General features: G+C 38.8%; 2 protein-coding genes across 2 annotated transcripts; one reads left to right on the top strand and one right to left on the bottom strand.

The window, feature by feature from the left end:
* Positions 1-7,919: 7,919 nt before the first annotated feature.
* Positions 7,920-11,119, bottom strand: tfpi2 (tissue factor pathway inhibitor 2). Its single transcript, XM_031756894.2, has 5 exons — positions 10,960-11,119; positions 10,564-10,734; positions 9,204-9,383; positions 8,908-9,081; positions 7,920-8,420 (listed from the first exon to the last, which is right to left on the bottom strand). The coding sequence occupies exons 1-5, from the start codon at positions 11,078-11,080 to the stop codon at positions 8,341-8,343; spliced, it is 726 nt and encodes a 241-aa protein (XP_031612754.2). The 5' UTR covers positions 11,081-11,119; the 3' UTR covers positions 7,920-8,340.
* Positions 11,120-11,879: 760 nt separating this feature from the next.
* gngt1 (guanine nucleotide binding protein (G protein), gamma transducing activity polypeptide 1) lies at positions 11,880-13,096 on the top strand. Its single transcript, XM_031756875.2, has 3 exons — positions 11,880-12,213; positions 12,337-12,435; positions 12,591-13,096. Exons 2-3 carry the CDS (start codon positions 12,340-12,342, stop codon positions 12,714-12,716), a joined length of 222 nt encoding a protein of 73 aa, XP_031612735.1. The 5' UTR covers positions 11,880-12,213; positions 12,337-12,339; the 3' UTR covers positions 12,717-13,096.
* The last annotated feature ends 410 nt before the right edge of the window (positions 13,097-13,506 follow it).

The following is a 13,506-nucleotide window of genomic DNA, read 5'->3' as shown; positions in this document are numbered from 1 at the left end:
TACTTGGGAATGTTTGTAATCTTCGCAACGCTGGGGAAAAAAACACATTGCCATTGTCAGCTACATTTTTACATGCACATCTGCACACCTGCATACATCAGATTAACTTTAAATCATCCTACAGAAAAAAAAAACACAAAAATCTCTAAATAGAAAAAGAAAGAAGGCTATTGGGTTTTTTCTTCATCTCTCTATTTCAAATGACTTTCTCCTCTGGCCACCCCTAGATAAATGTCATTCCAAATGTACAACACCATAGTTATACAAGAAATCCCTCCTGGCAGAATACCCGCTTTCCCTGGTAGCATTTGAAGTCGTGCTGGCTGATGGTGCTGTGGCTAGAGGACACTTCCATGAAAAAGCAAGCCCTCTTCAGAGAATCCCTCATTATGGTCAGCTGTGGTGATGATGGACGCTGGAGGATGGATGATGAAAACGAAGCCGTAGTGAAGCCTGTTTCATGGAATCCACTGTGATGTGAACCTAGAGGATAATGGTGCCACAGCAAAGAACATACAAGTTTGACGCCAGTGTTGGCGACATCTGTGTGCTGTTTGCATGAACGTGACGCCACCGCATCCCACTATGAACAAATCTTGGACGCTCATCAGCGTTGCAAGTTAAAGACTGCAAGGGATAATTACACACAATAGAAGAAAAGTAGATACGTGTGTTAGAGTCACTTTCTTTCATATACAGTTAAGTGAAAAGAACAATACAGCCCACGATTCAATCGTTTTTAAAACCAACTTTAGCAGCAATAACTTAAAGTGATTCTTTTCTGTAGGACTTCATCGGTCTCACATCATTATGGAGGAAATTTGTCCCGCTTGTCTTTACAGTGTTGCTTGATTTATGCACAGCTGTCTTAAGGTCTTGCCTCAGCATTTCAGTAAGGGTTGAGGTCTGGACTTTGATTGGGCCTGTTTTGTTCAGTTGTTTTGCTGCTGTGCTTGGGATCATTGTCCTGTTGCATGACCCAGTTTCCACCAAACTTTAGTTGTCACGCAGATGGCCTCACACTGAATTTGCTGGGATCTTGACTCCCAGGAAGACTGTAGTGCTGTGTTAGGACACAGCTGACTGCTCCAGACCAGCAAACTGCCAAAACTTGTGCTTTTACAGAGGTGCTCACATATTGATGATCATGTAATCAGCTGGATTGATTAGTGGCACCTGGCTAGGGTTAGGGTGTACTTAGTTTTTCACTGGAATTAAAAAAGAAATAAAGGCTACTTTCAGGTACTGCAGGTAGCTCTGCATATTCTTGATATGGCTGATTTGTATACCAGATGCCCTTTGTGACCGCCCCCCCTCCCCCAAGAGATTTGTGTCTCCTCCCACACTCAGAACCAGGGGTTTTTTGCTTGTCAGGAAAATATGTAAAGCACTACACTATGGAGACACTGTATTAAATCTATAAATATGTTGGTTTTAATCCAGCTTCCAGCTAGCTGTGAATCACAAAATAAAATGCCTATATCAATAAAATTATACACTACTAAATCCTCTTCAAGGGTTGTTTCTTGATGACATAATCGCTTTTTTGTCTATCTGCGTTTAAGCCTAAAATAAATTCAAGCTGAACTGTTAAACATGACCCTGAATAAATACAATCATTATTTGTTTTTACATAAGGTTTTAATCAAATCAATATTCCTATGTGACAGTCCAGGTTCACACTAAAGAAGCTGCTGCTGCTGTGAGAGCAGGAAACTGTTTTCTGCACACTAAATTCCCAGCACCAAACAATAAGCAGCACTCTTGTGAGCATACTTGGGCACTAAGCAACTAAAAGCAAAATATATCCATCATCCACCTGACATTGCTGGCAAAAAACTAAAACATTAGGACACCGGATATCCGACTTCCATTCATGATGTGCTCTCTTTTTTTAAGTTTCATTTAATTTAATGTATTCATTTGATCTACCAAATCCACATTAGTGGTTTCAGATGTTTAGAGGTTGAGCATTTTTCCCACATCTGAATGGCTTTATGCAGGCGTTACTTCATAGCTAGTAAGGTGCAGGTACAGTGACAAATATCTCAGCATTCACATCAATGTGTGAGTACTGCATTAAGTAGAAAATCCTGCACCTATCCCTCAGTACCACCTTTGCCACAGGTTCAGCATCAACGACAGATTTTCATTCGCTGTGCTCTTTTCCCTGAGTGCTAACTATACATTCAGAATGTAATCATCAAAAAACATTGTATTTAAATCACAAAACTAGCTGGTGAGACCGGGGGTAACATTTTTTTTTTACTGTTTACTTCGTAAGTCAGACTACTAAAGTTACACTACTCATCTTTTGAGAAAAGGACCATTTTTTTGTGCACTAATACAACAACTAATATATTTTCACTACCAAGGACAAGGCTTTAATATTCATCTTAATGCAAGAAGTCAGAGTTTTAGAGTTGCCTTTATGTCAATAATATAGAGAAATAAAATGCATGCAATGTGGTCTTTAAGCCTGACGTCATTAGCCATTTCCGGGTCCAAAGTCAAACGAACACTGCGGCATCACTGAGAGTTAAAAACTCTCTAAATTCTTTCATCTTTAATAAAATGATCAGGGTGACCGCTCTACCAGGTGTGACAATTATGTTTAACATCCAGGCATCCATGATGGTTTACCGGAGTTAGAAGTTAGCAGGGAGTTAGCTCGCTAGTTTACACCTAAACATAACATACCATTTACAAAACCATTTCTGAAAAAACAAAAAATGTACAGCTCTGCTATCACTGCTATTTATCACATAAATGAAGACAGAAAACTAAACAGTAGTGACTTTTGTAGGGTTACTGAAGTCGGACTAGCTAGTATATAATAATGTGCTATGTGATCGCTAGTGACACAGCTATGTTAGCATAATATAAACACATTGAAGGTGGAGGATGAACGCTTTTTTCCACTCAATAAAAGTTTACATAAGGGTTCCCGATGTTTAGGGACAAATGCAATCGCATGGCAGGATGCTGTAAACTTACCAGCATGGGCTAATATAGGGCTATTTAAAAAACTGAGCCTTTGGTAATAAAGACCAAACTGACTTTTTTTAGGGGCTTGTTCAGATTAAATAGAACAAAATACAAAGCATTAACACATGGTAAATACACAACAACCTTAATAAACGCAGAGTTTGGACCCGGAAGCAGGGTTCATATGTCATCACTTAAAGACCAGATTCTAACTGTTATTATTTGCCCGAAATGCCCAATGTTACAATCTTGTATTCTAGCTAGCAGGACCTATATTAGCATGAGTTGTTTATGTATAGTTTTAACAGATAGCCTAGGGGGTAAGGCTGGTATAACTTCAAAATTCACAGTCATCTAAACTTTAGACAGCAGAAGAAAATAGTCAACATCCAAAAAGTGACTTCTTTATGTCAAAATCAGTTTTGTCCTCGTTACTCTGCACTTCTTCCACAGTCACAGAGTGAATCCTAATGAGCGTGTGCAGAATAACTGCTATCACTTTAGCTTGTTTCTGTTATAAGGAACCGAATGTGTTGCTATTTTCGCCGGTCTCCCCCTACACACTATATATAGGAGTCCACTCACTTGTTCTCTTCATCAGCTCATCCAGTCCATTTCAGCTGCTGCTTCCCAACCTTGCCACCTGCCTTATTTGTTATGTGTTTTCCCATCTATAGCTAGCTTCTATTTAGCTTTTCACATCTATACCAGTTTGCTTCTTCTTATTGCCAGCGTCTTACTGAACGGCATCCTTCTTTTCGGCGCACACCTGAGTTACCAGATCTCTCACAAATGTCTGACAGATAACAGATTGTGTGTGTGTGTGCTTTTAATATTTCAAATTTCACGGTTTTACCAAGGTACATGAGCAGAACAGAAGCATCATTAATGCTTTTAGTAATGCTTTTGCTTTTCCTGCTGTGAAAAGTCAAAATGTGTGCTGTGAAAAAATCACAACACTAACACGCTGCATTTAGTGGCGAAATAGTGGGAGATAATAACATAAATCTGCACTGCAATTTTATAAGCTAGTTTATTTTGATGACCTACTGGATACCATCCAGATAGTTTTACTTCCCAGTCTTCATAATTATTGATTGATGACTATGCTCTTTAGCCTGCACTTTTTCTATGAATATGTCATAATTGCATCCATTTTTTCAGATCTTCACTGCAGTCAGCTTATTTGTAGGTTTTCCGGCTGTCCAGTTCAACCCTCAAAGGGGTAAGCGTAAGCAATACACACACACATATATACATACGTATATATATATATATAAAGCAAAAAATATCATTATCAGGGAGCAAATTCAGCTGTGCCGATGTGTTGTGTTGGCTTGTCTTCAGAGAACTGCTGAACACTGGCTTAATATAAAGTCTTTGACCTCAGGGAAGCTGATAATTGAAACACACCAGGAAAAGGGAAAAAGAGAGGCTCCGTCACAGGTTGAAATCCTAATTTTTATTTATTCGATTTTAATACTTCATCCTCTGTATTTGTTCGTTATGCTCAAATCATTTTTAATCTTTCTTAATAAAAAAGGAGTGTGGCACATTTGCAGGCAGGTGGAAGGAAAGGATTTATTCACGCTGTGAGTCATCTGCTGCAAAAGAGATGCAATTCTCAGACAACAAGAGGAAGATGTTACTGCAAGGACCTGTGGACAGTGGGCATGCTTAAAGTCTATTAAACAATGATTAACTCTTACAGTTATTACTAAAACTACAATCTGTCATGGAAACTGTAGAAGTTAATATTCACCTCAAAAACTAATTACCGCACCACTACCCAAGCCACAGCACGATGAACAGGAGTAGTGAGGTGTGCAGATCACTGCACACACAGCTCTTTTCCGTCTATTTCTGTTGGCATTTTCTCTGGGAATTGATTCAGAATTTGTACCTCAAAGTCTTCCAAAACATGTCAGAAGCAAAAGGAGTTGCCTGACTTGTTTAATTGTACAACAGATACATGTGTTTGGAAGCCAGATGGACTGTGAAGAACAGTCCAGATTCTCCTCACCAGACACATCAATCTTCAGTATGTGAGGGGAGAGGGACAGAGACGTCTCACTTTATGCAGCAGACGGTGATGAATGCCGGGGAAACTCTGATGACATGTCGGGACACAGAGGGCAGCTGGCATGTTTGGTCTACGCTTGAAACAGACCAACTCTGTGATGTGACAGCAAAAGAAATGGCAACTCTTAAAATAGAAAACGTGTGTGGCGTACATTACTCCTGTAGTCACGGTTCTAAAAATAATGATACACTTGCGCTACTGGAAGTCAGGGCTCCTCAACAAAGGCTTTGAGGATATTTCTAAGAGGTCATGAGGTAAGTCGGAGAAAGGACAACAACACAAAACTAATACAAATTTAGACTTTTTACAACTCTGCAGCAATCTTATCAAGGTGACTTCAACTTTAAATGGTTGTGGCAGATGACTTCCTGTTAAAAAGGAGTTTTTCCTTCCCGCTGTCGCCAAGGGCATGCTCATAAGGCTGTCGTTGGACTTTTCGGGTTTTCTCTGTATCATTGGAGGGTCTTTACCTTACAATATAAAGCACCTTGAGGTGACTGTTGTTGTGATTTGGTCCTAAATAAATAAAAGTGAATGGATTTAAGTTGATATATGCAAATTGTGATGTGATACTGCTTCCCTATTGAAGGCCCACATCACAAAGGTTAACTACTTAACTTACGGGAAAAGGAAAAATGGCATTCACTGATGCCTTTTTCTATTCAGCATCAAGAGCTGTGCTCACATCCTGTTATGTTAGCTCGGGAGTTCGCATGAGCAACAACAAAGTTAGCCATCAATCCACAGAGAAGGCTGTTTTGTTTGTTGATAATATCACAAATAGCTATAATGGATTTCCTCTTCGGGGTTTGGGAACACTTGCACGGTGGACAAGATTGATCAGCTTAGGACAGTGTTCCCATTTTGAGAGGCCGCGCTTGTTAAATTACATTGCTTTACCATCCACCAGTGTCAGACTTCCTAGAACACAAAATGATTTGGTTTGGTGCCCAAAAAGAAATTTATAAAACATTTATAAACCATAAAGCCCCCCCGAGAAACTTGATGCACTTACAGAAACAGGCTGTAAATGAATAAATGCTGCTGAGTCAACACTGAGATGCTTGGCATGAGTTCCTCCAATATACTGATAGCTACTGTTGTACCCAAAGTTTAAAGCTTAGATTAAAGCAGCCAGATATACCCAGTGGCTTTCACATTGTTCATTAAATATTGATTTGCTCATTTAGTAGAAGTAAATAGAGTAATATAGTAGTATTAAATATATTTATACTTAAGTGTTTGGTTCGTCTTAGATTTGTGAATCAGCCACCAGGTGGCGTCTGAGAATCTTCTCCCCTTGGCATTCACCTACACCTCCAGTACACTCAGGCATCTTGGCACAGAGCAACATTGCTGTTTGACAAATGGTGAAAAGAAGCCTTCTATATTGAATTGATGCACTTTTAAATGAGGATCATGTTTCACGGTAAATATTCATTAATCACTATTGAGAATGAGGAGCAAAATTACTCTATCTAATTCACTGCAGTTAATGAAATAACCAGAGCATGATCAATTCATCTCAGTTCACCTGAACTGCACAAAATCAGCAATCAGTGTGATACTGACACTTGCTAATAGTCGTAGACTGAGCTTTGTTGTGATTTAAAGTTCATAACTGAGTCCATTTTTCTTCTTTTTTTGCCGTTTCAAAGATTTGTCACGTCATTTGTTGATTTAAAGGCACCACAGAAGAATATGCTGCTGCAAGGTGCAATTATGATTTAACAGTCAGAAGGTAAACATGTTGCCCAATATATATGTATATATATATATATATATATATATGTGTGTGTGTGTGTGTGTGTGTGTGTGTGTGCCTCATACAAATACCTTTAGTATATGTATATAGCCCTTTAGGATCAAATTTTCTGTCCTTCCTAAAATTCTGTATCCATAAAATTTTATCCTAAAGGGCAGGAAGTTGAAATATTATCAACAGCAATTCCCCCACCGGTTTCATAATGATAAGCAGTGATGATTCAAAGATTGTGTGGCTTTTTAAAGGCTGCATACTGTTAGGATGACTGTTCCCTTGCATACTTTTAATAGATGATTTAGCTTTGGTACTTAAAGCAATATCCCTAGCCAGATGCAGTCCCTTTTATTACTATTTATATTTGAGCCAGATGGATGAGTAGTTTCCATTTATATCTTCAATAAATATTTATTGTCTGAAGAATCACACGGCACTTTCTTATTGTATTACAAGAGATGGAGCAGAGCACGGACTTAAGGCAGTCAGGGTGTTCATACTAACAGCCTGCTTTACTTAATGACATTATAGACCGTTGTGATTTATCTTTGCGATAAAGAGAGTATATTATCTGAAAAACTACTGACCAAAACGCAATTGTTAAAACTCTTTTTTAATAACCGAGGTTGGGAGGAAAATATACATGTGCATTCATTTTCCTGCATGGATGCTTTCTGCTATGGGCGTGTTATTGTGTGTATTCCACTATAATTACATTATAATTGCTAAAACATTTGCAGACAATATTTCTGAAAGCTCATGACTCACATGTTGTAAACCTGCAGCTTGCTCCCCTTTAAATATGCAGTGCTGTTCTAATGAACCTGCCACAGCAGTGTTTCCCTGCCCCATGATTGCTTCCTTCCCGATTCAAGGCTACGCTGAAACGAATGAGATAGGCTCGAGCGCCTTGAAAAGTATTACCAGATAAGGAGGGAAGACAGCAGCATTAGTAAGGAACGGAAGAGCAGCCTGGAGATAAAGTGCAAGTGACTGAGGGAAAGTGAAGAAACCAGCCAAGTTTTTAGGGTAAAATTAGACACTCTGTGAGTTTATGTGAATGGTAATGGTTAAAGAAGACGAAATCCACATAATTTTAGTTTTTACTTTTATGAAAATACCGCAAAGCACAGTAATTTGCTTAACACAGTGTTATCAAAATACAGAAAAGCCAAAATTCTTGAACAAATTCAGGATATTTCATGTAAAAAATTGTAACAGAACAAAAGAAAAGAATACATTACAATCATACGGTATTAAAATACATAATGAGGAATGTTGGGCATGAATCAACAGCATCAGCAGCAGCAATCCATCCTCTTGATATTTACTGACAGCATACAGTCAATAAAAAATTCAGAGAAATGCTCTAATGACATTACAAATGTGGTCAAAATATGTCACACAAGGGCATAGGCAGCCTGGTCGTTATTTGAGCATAAACAAACACACATTAGCTTCCACGTGGAAATTCTCCAAGAGAGAATTCCTGAGTACAAGTGTCAAACATTTACGGCTGCAAGAATGTGACGAGTTTTCTATTTTTTCTCGATCGCAGAATTTTTCCTCGGCCTGGATGCTTTTTCCATCCTGGAACAAAAAAAAAAAAGCAAAAAAAAAAAAAAAAGCATAACAGCTGATTAGCATAACATATAATACTGACGATTGTGCACTTTTTAGTCTCACAATTAACCAAACTGGCTTTCTAGGAACAGATTTTGCTTGGTTTTCTCCAGATCATAGCATAGCGATTGGCAGCAGTGGATGAATGCTTTGAAAAGCATCATCCAGCCTGAGTCAAAGCCAGTAGTTGTTTTTTTTTCAGATACCAAGCATTTTTAGGCCTGATAATAAATCAACTTAGCATAATTTGGTCTCTTTCCAATTCCCCCAGACTTTCTGAATTTTCTCCTATTTCCATCCAGTAAGTGGGTCTGAGTGGCAATTCAAATGCTGCCATTATTGAATTAAGCAGTGAGAAAATTCTCCTGAAATTATCATCTTCAGATAAAGACTTCACAATGAGCTGTGAAACATACACCCATGCACCCTTCCCGCCTGGCTCAGGTTTGCACACCTTTTGCGCACACGTCCATGCAGGCTTGCCGCGAGACAAAGTTGTTGTTGGTCCCACCGCAGCCTGAGTAGACAAACTCCTCACACGTCTTGGTGGCTGTGTTATAGTAATAGCGAGGTATGGCGGCTGAACACTTCCCTTTGTCCAGAGGCTCCCCGCAGAGCACGGGAGCGGCTGTAAGTGACACAACACAAGGAAGAGCTCACCAGTTATTGTTTAATCATTTCCTTGTGAATGCAATGACTTTGTCTACTGTGTATCCTCACAGGGATGACTCAGGGGGGTAATCTGCTCACCTTTCTTTGGACTGCAGTACTCCATGCAAGAGGCTAGATTAAGGAAGCGGTTGGAATTCCCCTGGCAGCCACCATAATTAAATGGCTCACACTGCATGGTGGTCATGTTGAAGAAGTAGCGGGAGACGAGAGCCCGGCAGGGTCCCTCTTCTTTAGGAAATCTGCAGATTGGGGGAACCTCTGTGGAGAAGAATTGAAAAAAAAAATCAACATTTAACAGTGATATCTGGTGAAACAACACTAATTAATTCATATGAAGAGGTTAACAACCAGAGAGGCGCTGACTAGTTTCCTAAAAATGAAATAAAATAGAGATGGTTAAGTCACCATCACTGATATATCTACCGAATATCAGCTGAAACTGAAAGAAAATGTAATGTATCTGTGTCAATGCCCAATATTTATGTGTTGTGGGCTGGCTAAATGTTCAAAGATGGTGTAAAGAAGAGTTGAAAAACTTTAGAAACACATAAATTATTATTATTTATGTTTAATGACAGTATTTTTTTCCCCTGGACGAGAAGGCTAAGTAGCAAGATTAAAGATCAGCTCAATTCTTACTTAAAACATGGGTACTGGCCCAGAATTTCATCCCTAATGATTCATGATAATTCATAGGGGTCGGGGGGGGGGACGATACAGCATGGTATCGCGATATTTTGCATGACGATATTGTATCGATACAGGAATATCGAGTATACATATATATAATTAAATGAATTCAAATAATCTGAACAAGTATGCTCACTTCATCCCCATTCTGAGATAATGTTAGTTGACTTTAACTTTACAAACTTGCATTAAATCAACTCAACTGGAAACCCATCCAGCACACATTTTGGCTGGTTTGTAGGGGATTAAATGCTTATTTCACTCAGTGACATGCAAATCAGTTTATACCTTTTGTGTAATGTGTTATTTCTGGAGTTTGATTGATATTCTGTCTCACTCTCCATTAAAATGAAACTACTATAAAAATAGAGGCTGTTCATTTGTTTCTAAGTAAACTTAACATACTTTACTAACATTATTTCCCCCACTGTAGTGGGGGATATAATTTGACCTCATTCAATGACAAACTGATATATTACAGTAGTAATATTAGTAGTAAAAAAAAATAAGTGAGGTGAGATAACTTTATCTTATTGGACAAAACTGATTTTGACAAAGTTTCATTTTGAGGACATAGATCGCAGCTGGAAATGTGAGTAAACAGCAATACATGGTAATGCAATACTCAGCATATGACAATATCTTAAAAATCGCAATAATATCACATCTTGAGGGAAGAATTGTGATAATATCATATCACGTGTTGTCTGATTCCCACCTCTAATAATTCACGGGTCAGGCTACTTACTGGGAATTTTGTAGCATGTCTTGTGGCACTCCTGATAACTCTTGAAGTTATTGGCATTCCCTTGGCAGCCTCCGTAGTCGAAATCCTCGCACGTCTGGGTGATAGTGTTGTAGTAATACCGCTGGATGTTGCCTCTGCAAGGTCCCTCATCCACTTGAAGAAGGCACACGCCTGAAAAGCACCAAGCAGATTGTTATTGAAATACCGGAGGACCGTTGTAAGGACACGGAAAAGAAAGTTTAAGCAATGCTTAACAACACACGACAAACTGGATCTGTATTACGCCCGAGGTCATGTGATAACCAACAAGCTCAGAACTGCTTTTAAAAAGTTGGTTAAAACATTGAAGAAGCGCGAAGAAGAAATTAAACAAAAAAACACATGATGTGGAGTTACCTTTAGGTGGCAGCGCCAAAACGCCGTAAAACGAGGAAATTATTGTAAACAGAGCAAATGCGCAAAGCTCCATTGTGCAAAGTTTTGGTCGAGATCCAGACTTTTCCGCTCTGTCTACCATCCCCACTCAGACCTTGTTTTATAGCACAGCCAGGAAGAGGGACGGGCATGTACTGAGTCAGCGCGCCAAAGAAAATAAATTATTGCAGTTGATTAATGACGTCACAAGAAACGTTTTTATTCTGAATTACGTGGAGGAGCGTTAAATCCTGTGACTAAGTCTTAATTAAATATCAGGAGGAACTTGCTCTGCTTGAGAGAGTCAGATACTTTCACTGTCACAGGCCACTGGTTCTAGTGATGATGATGATGATGATGATGATGGGAATGTGCAGCGATCCAGTAACCCACACAGCATCCTTGTCAAATTTCCACAGAGCCAATATTGCGTTGTATCTAGGGACACACACGCTTGTGAAACATTAACACATCTTTCTTGTCTGAGCCACACAGGCAAGTCCCCACCAGAATACTCGTCTGACCGGATCTGAATCCACACACACACACACACACACGTACTCTCAGTGAGAGTCACATTAATAGTACCGTGGCTCATGTTATCACTTATTTTGTTTAATGATTGCCACCACTAACGTTCTTCTTTCATGATAAAAGTGCTTCTTTCTACGACGTCCTACCATGAAAAATCAGCCTTATCTGCAAGTTAAGTTAAAACTTACATTAACATTTGTATTGGTTTCATTCCATCCCACTGCTTTGGTTTTACCTTTATGAAAGATGTTAACTGGAAAACTGCAGTGCATTCACGTTTAGAAGAACGACGTGTCTCCACCTTGACAGGTGGAGGCTAAACACAGATTAGCCGTCTTATCAAAATTAAACTGATAAATGAAGCGCCACCCCTTAACCCATATCCAAATGAGCCTGCAAGAAAACTCAGAGTTAAAATAGAACAAAAGTTCCAAACTGAATCTATAAAAGACAAAAAATACATCACCATGTTTTGTTTTGTTTTTTTACACCAAAGGAGCTCAAATGGACGCCTGTGTGAGTTGCCCACCCTTTCCTTTGTGTACTTGAGCTGCTGGTATGATCATTCAGTGGGGCCTTGTTTTAATCAGATTAGGGGATTAGAATTGTTTATGCTGATTACTTTATAACCCAGATTGAGAGAGAGGAGAGGGATTCTTCAGCAGGATTTCGGGGGTGAAGGACTGCTCCCTGTAAGCGTTCGTAAGTGCATTCCTATCCCTTCTGCTAAGTCTTACGAATTGTGAACATTTCCTTTAAGATCATTTATTTATCATGTGGAAGTAAGCATTAACAAAAAGGTTAAACGTTTCCTTTTTTTGACAGAAAATGCCGGTCATAAATGTGGAGGATCTGACAGATAAGGACAAGGCTGTGATGGAAGTAAACCAGCTTAAACTTGAAGTCAAACTCGAGAGGTGGTTGGTAAGTTCTCCACACTGAGGTGATTTGTGTGCTCAATATGTGTTTTTGATTAGATCCAAAAGTAAATATCAGAGAGCTTCAGTTTATTTAGTCAAACTAATTACATCACAAAGGCTATTCAAAACTGAAATACGCTTTCTGTCTGCTGCTTTCAGACATCTAAATGCTGTGAGGAAATCAAGGAATATATTCAGGCTCTAGTGGAGGAGGACACCCTCGTCAAAGGCATATCAGAGGAGAAGAACCCCTTCAAGGAGAAAGGTGGCTGTGTCATCTGCTAGACTGGACCTAAGGAGCTTTTCATATCTCAGATTAGTACCCAAGGACGTTCACCCAGCCCTCGTAAAATGGATTTGCAGACTGAGAAGACTAGAAGGACACAATAAAGAAAACATTTATGACTTCCCGTGTAAAACAATTCTTCATCTTGGGGCCAGATTTGTAGCCTTCTAATTTTTTTTTTTTTTTTTTTTTTTTTTTTGAAAGATGCACTAATTAAAAGTTGTATTTGGCAAGTGTTACATAATGCTTCTCTCTCTTGTGGTGTATATAGTCTGAGCACATGGGCCCATATGTTGTTTCATTCACAGAAGCAACTGTCATTAAATGTGCACATTTATAATTCAGCCTGTCTCTGTGATTCACTGAAGGGTTGTAGACAAAGTAGAGAAACAGATAAATCTTCATAACGTCATTTGCATACATACAGAGGGTTTTTTTTCCCCTCCAAGTCTTTATGTGATCATTATTATTTTGTTCCAATAATGATGGTGAACATCAAATTTGAGATCTTATTCCCTAAAGTACGACGGGTTTGCGAGTCTTCTTCTTCTTCTTTTTTGCTCATTTCATTGTAGATTGAATTTATTTTAAATCTTCTTTCTGTAGTTTCAGGCAGACTCCAAAAAGTTTTAAGGCTTTGTTAATACAAGCAATTGAACTGAACAGTAGACTAGATGCAGCACTGGTAGAAAAAGAAAATGTTGTGTCTATCTAAAACCAATCCTGTGGAAAATAGGACTTTCTCCAAAGTCGCTTTCAATTTGCAGATTCTTTCTGCTATAAAGCCCT

Source organism: Oreochromis aureus, linkage group 22, assembly GCF_013358895.1.
Source record: "Oreochromis aureus strain Israel breed Guangdong linkage group 22, ZZ_aureus, whole genome shotgun sequence".
NCBI lineage: Eukaryota > Metazoa > Chordata > Actinopteri > Cichliformes > Cichlidae > Oreochromis > Oreochromis aureus.
Note: the sequence above shows the minus strand (reverse complement) of the source record. Positions and strands in the feature narration are given on the sequence as shown.

Excerpts from the sequence above, each read along its gene's own strand:
- tfpi2 (XM_031756894.2), bottom strand. The coding sequence starts at position 11,080 with ATGGTAGACAGAGCGGAAAAGTCTGGATCTCGACCAAAACTTTGCACA. Across the intron at positions 10,735-10,959 it reads TTTGGCGCTGCCACCTAAAG|GCGTGTGCCTTCTTCAAGTG; the intron begins GTAACTCCACAT and ends GGTGCTTTTCAG. Across the intron at positions 8,421-8,907 it reads CATGGACGTGTGCGCAAAAG|GATGGAAAAAGCATCCAGGC; the intron begins GTGTGCAAACCT and ends TTTTTGTTCCAG.
- gngt1 (XM_031756875.2), top strand. The coding sequence starts at position 12,340 with ATGCCGGTCATAAATGTGGAGGATCTGACAGATAAGGACAAGGCTGTG. Across the intron at positions 12,436-12,590 it reads TCAAACTCGAGAGGTGGTTG|ACATCTAAATGCTGTGAGGA; the intron begins GTAAGTTCTCCA and ends TGCTGCTTTCAG.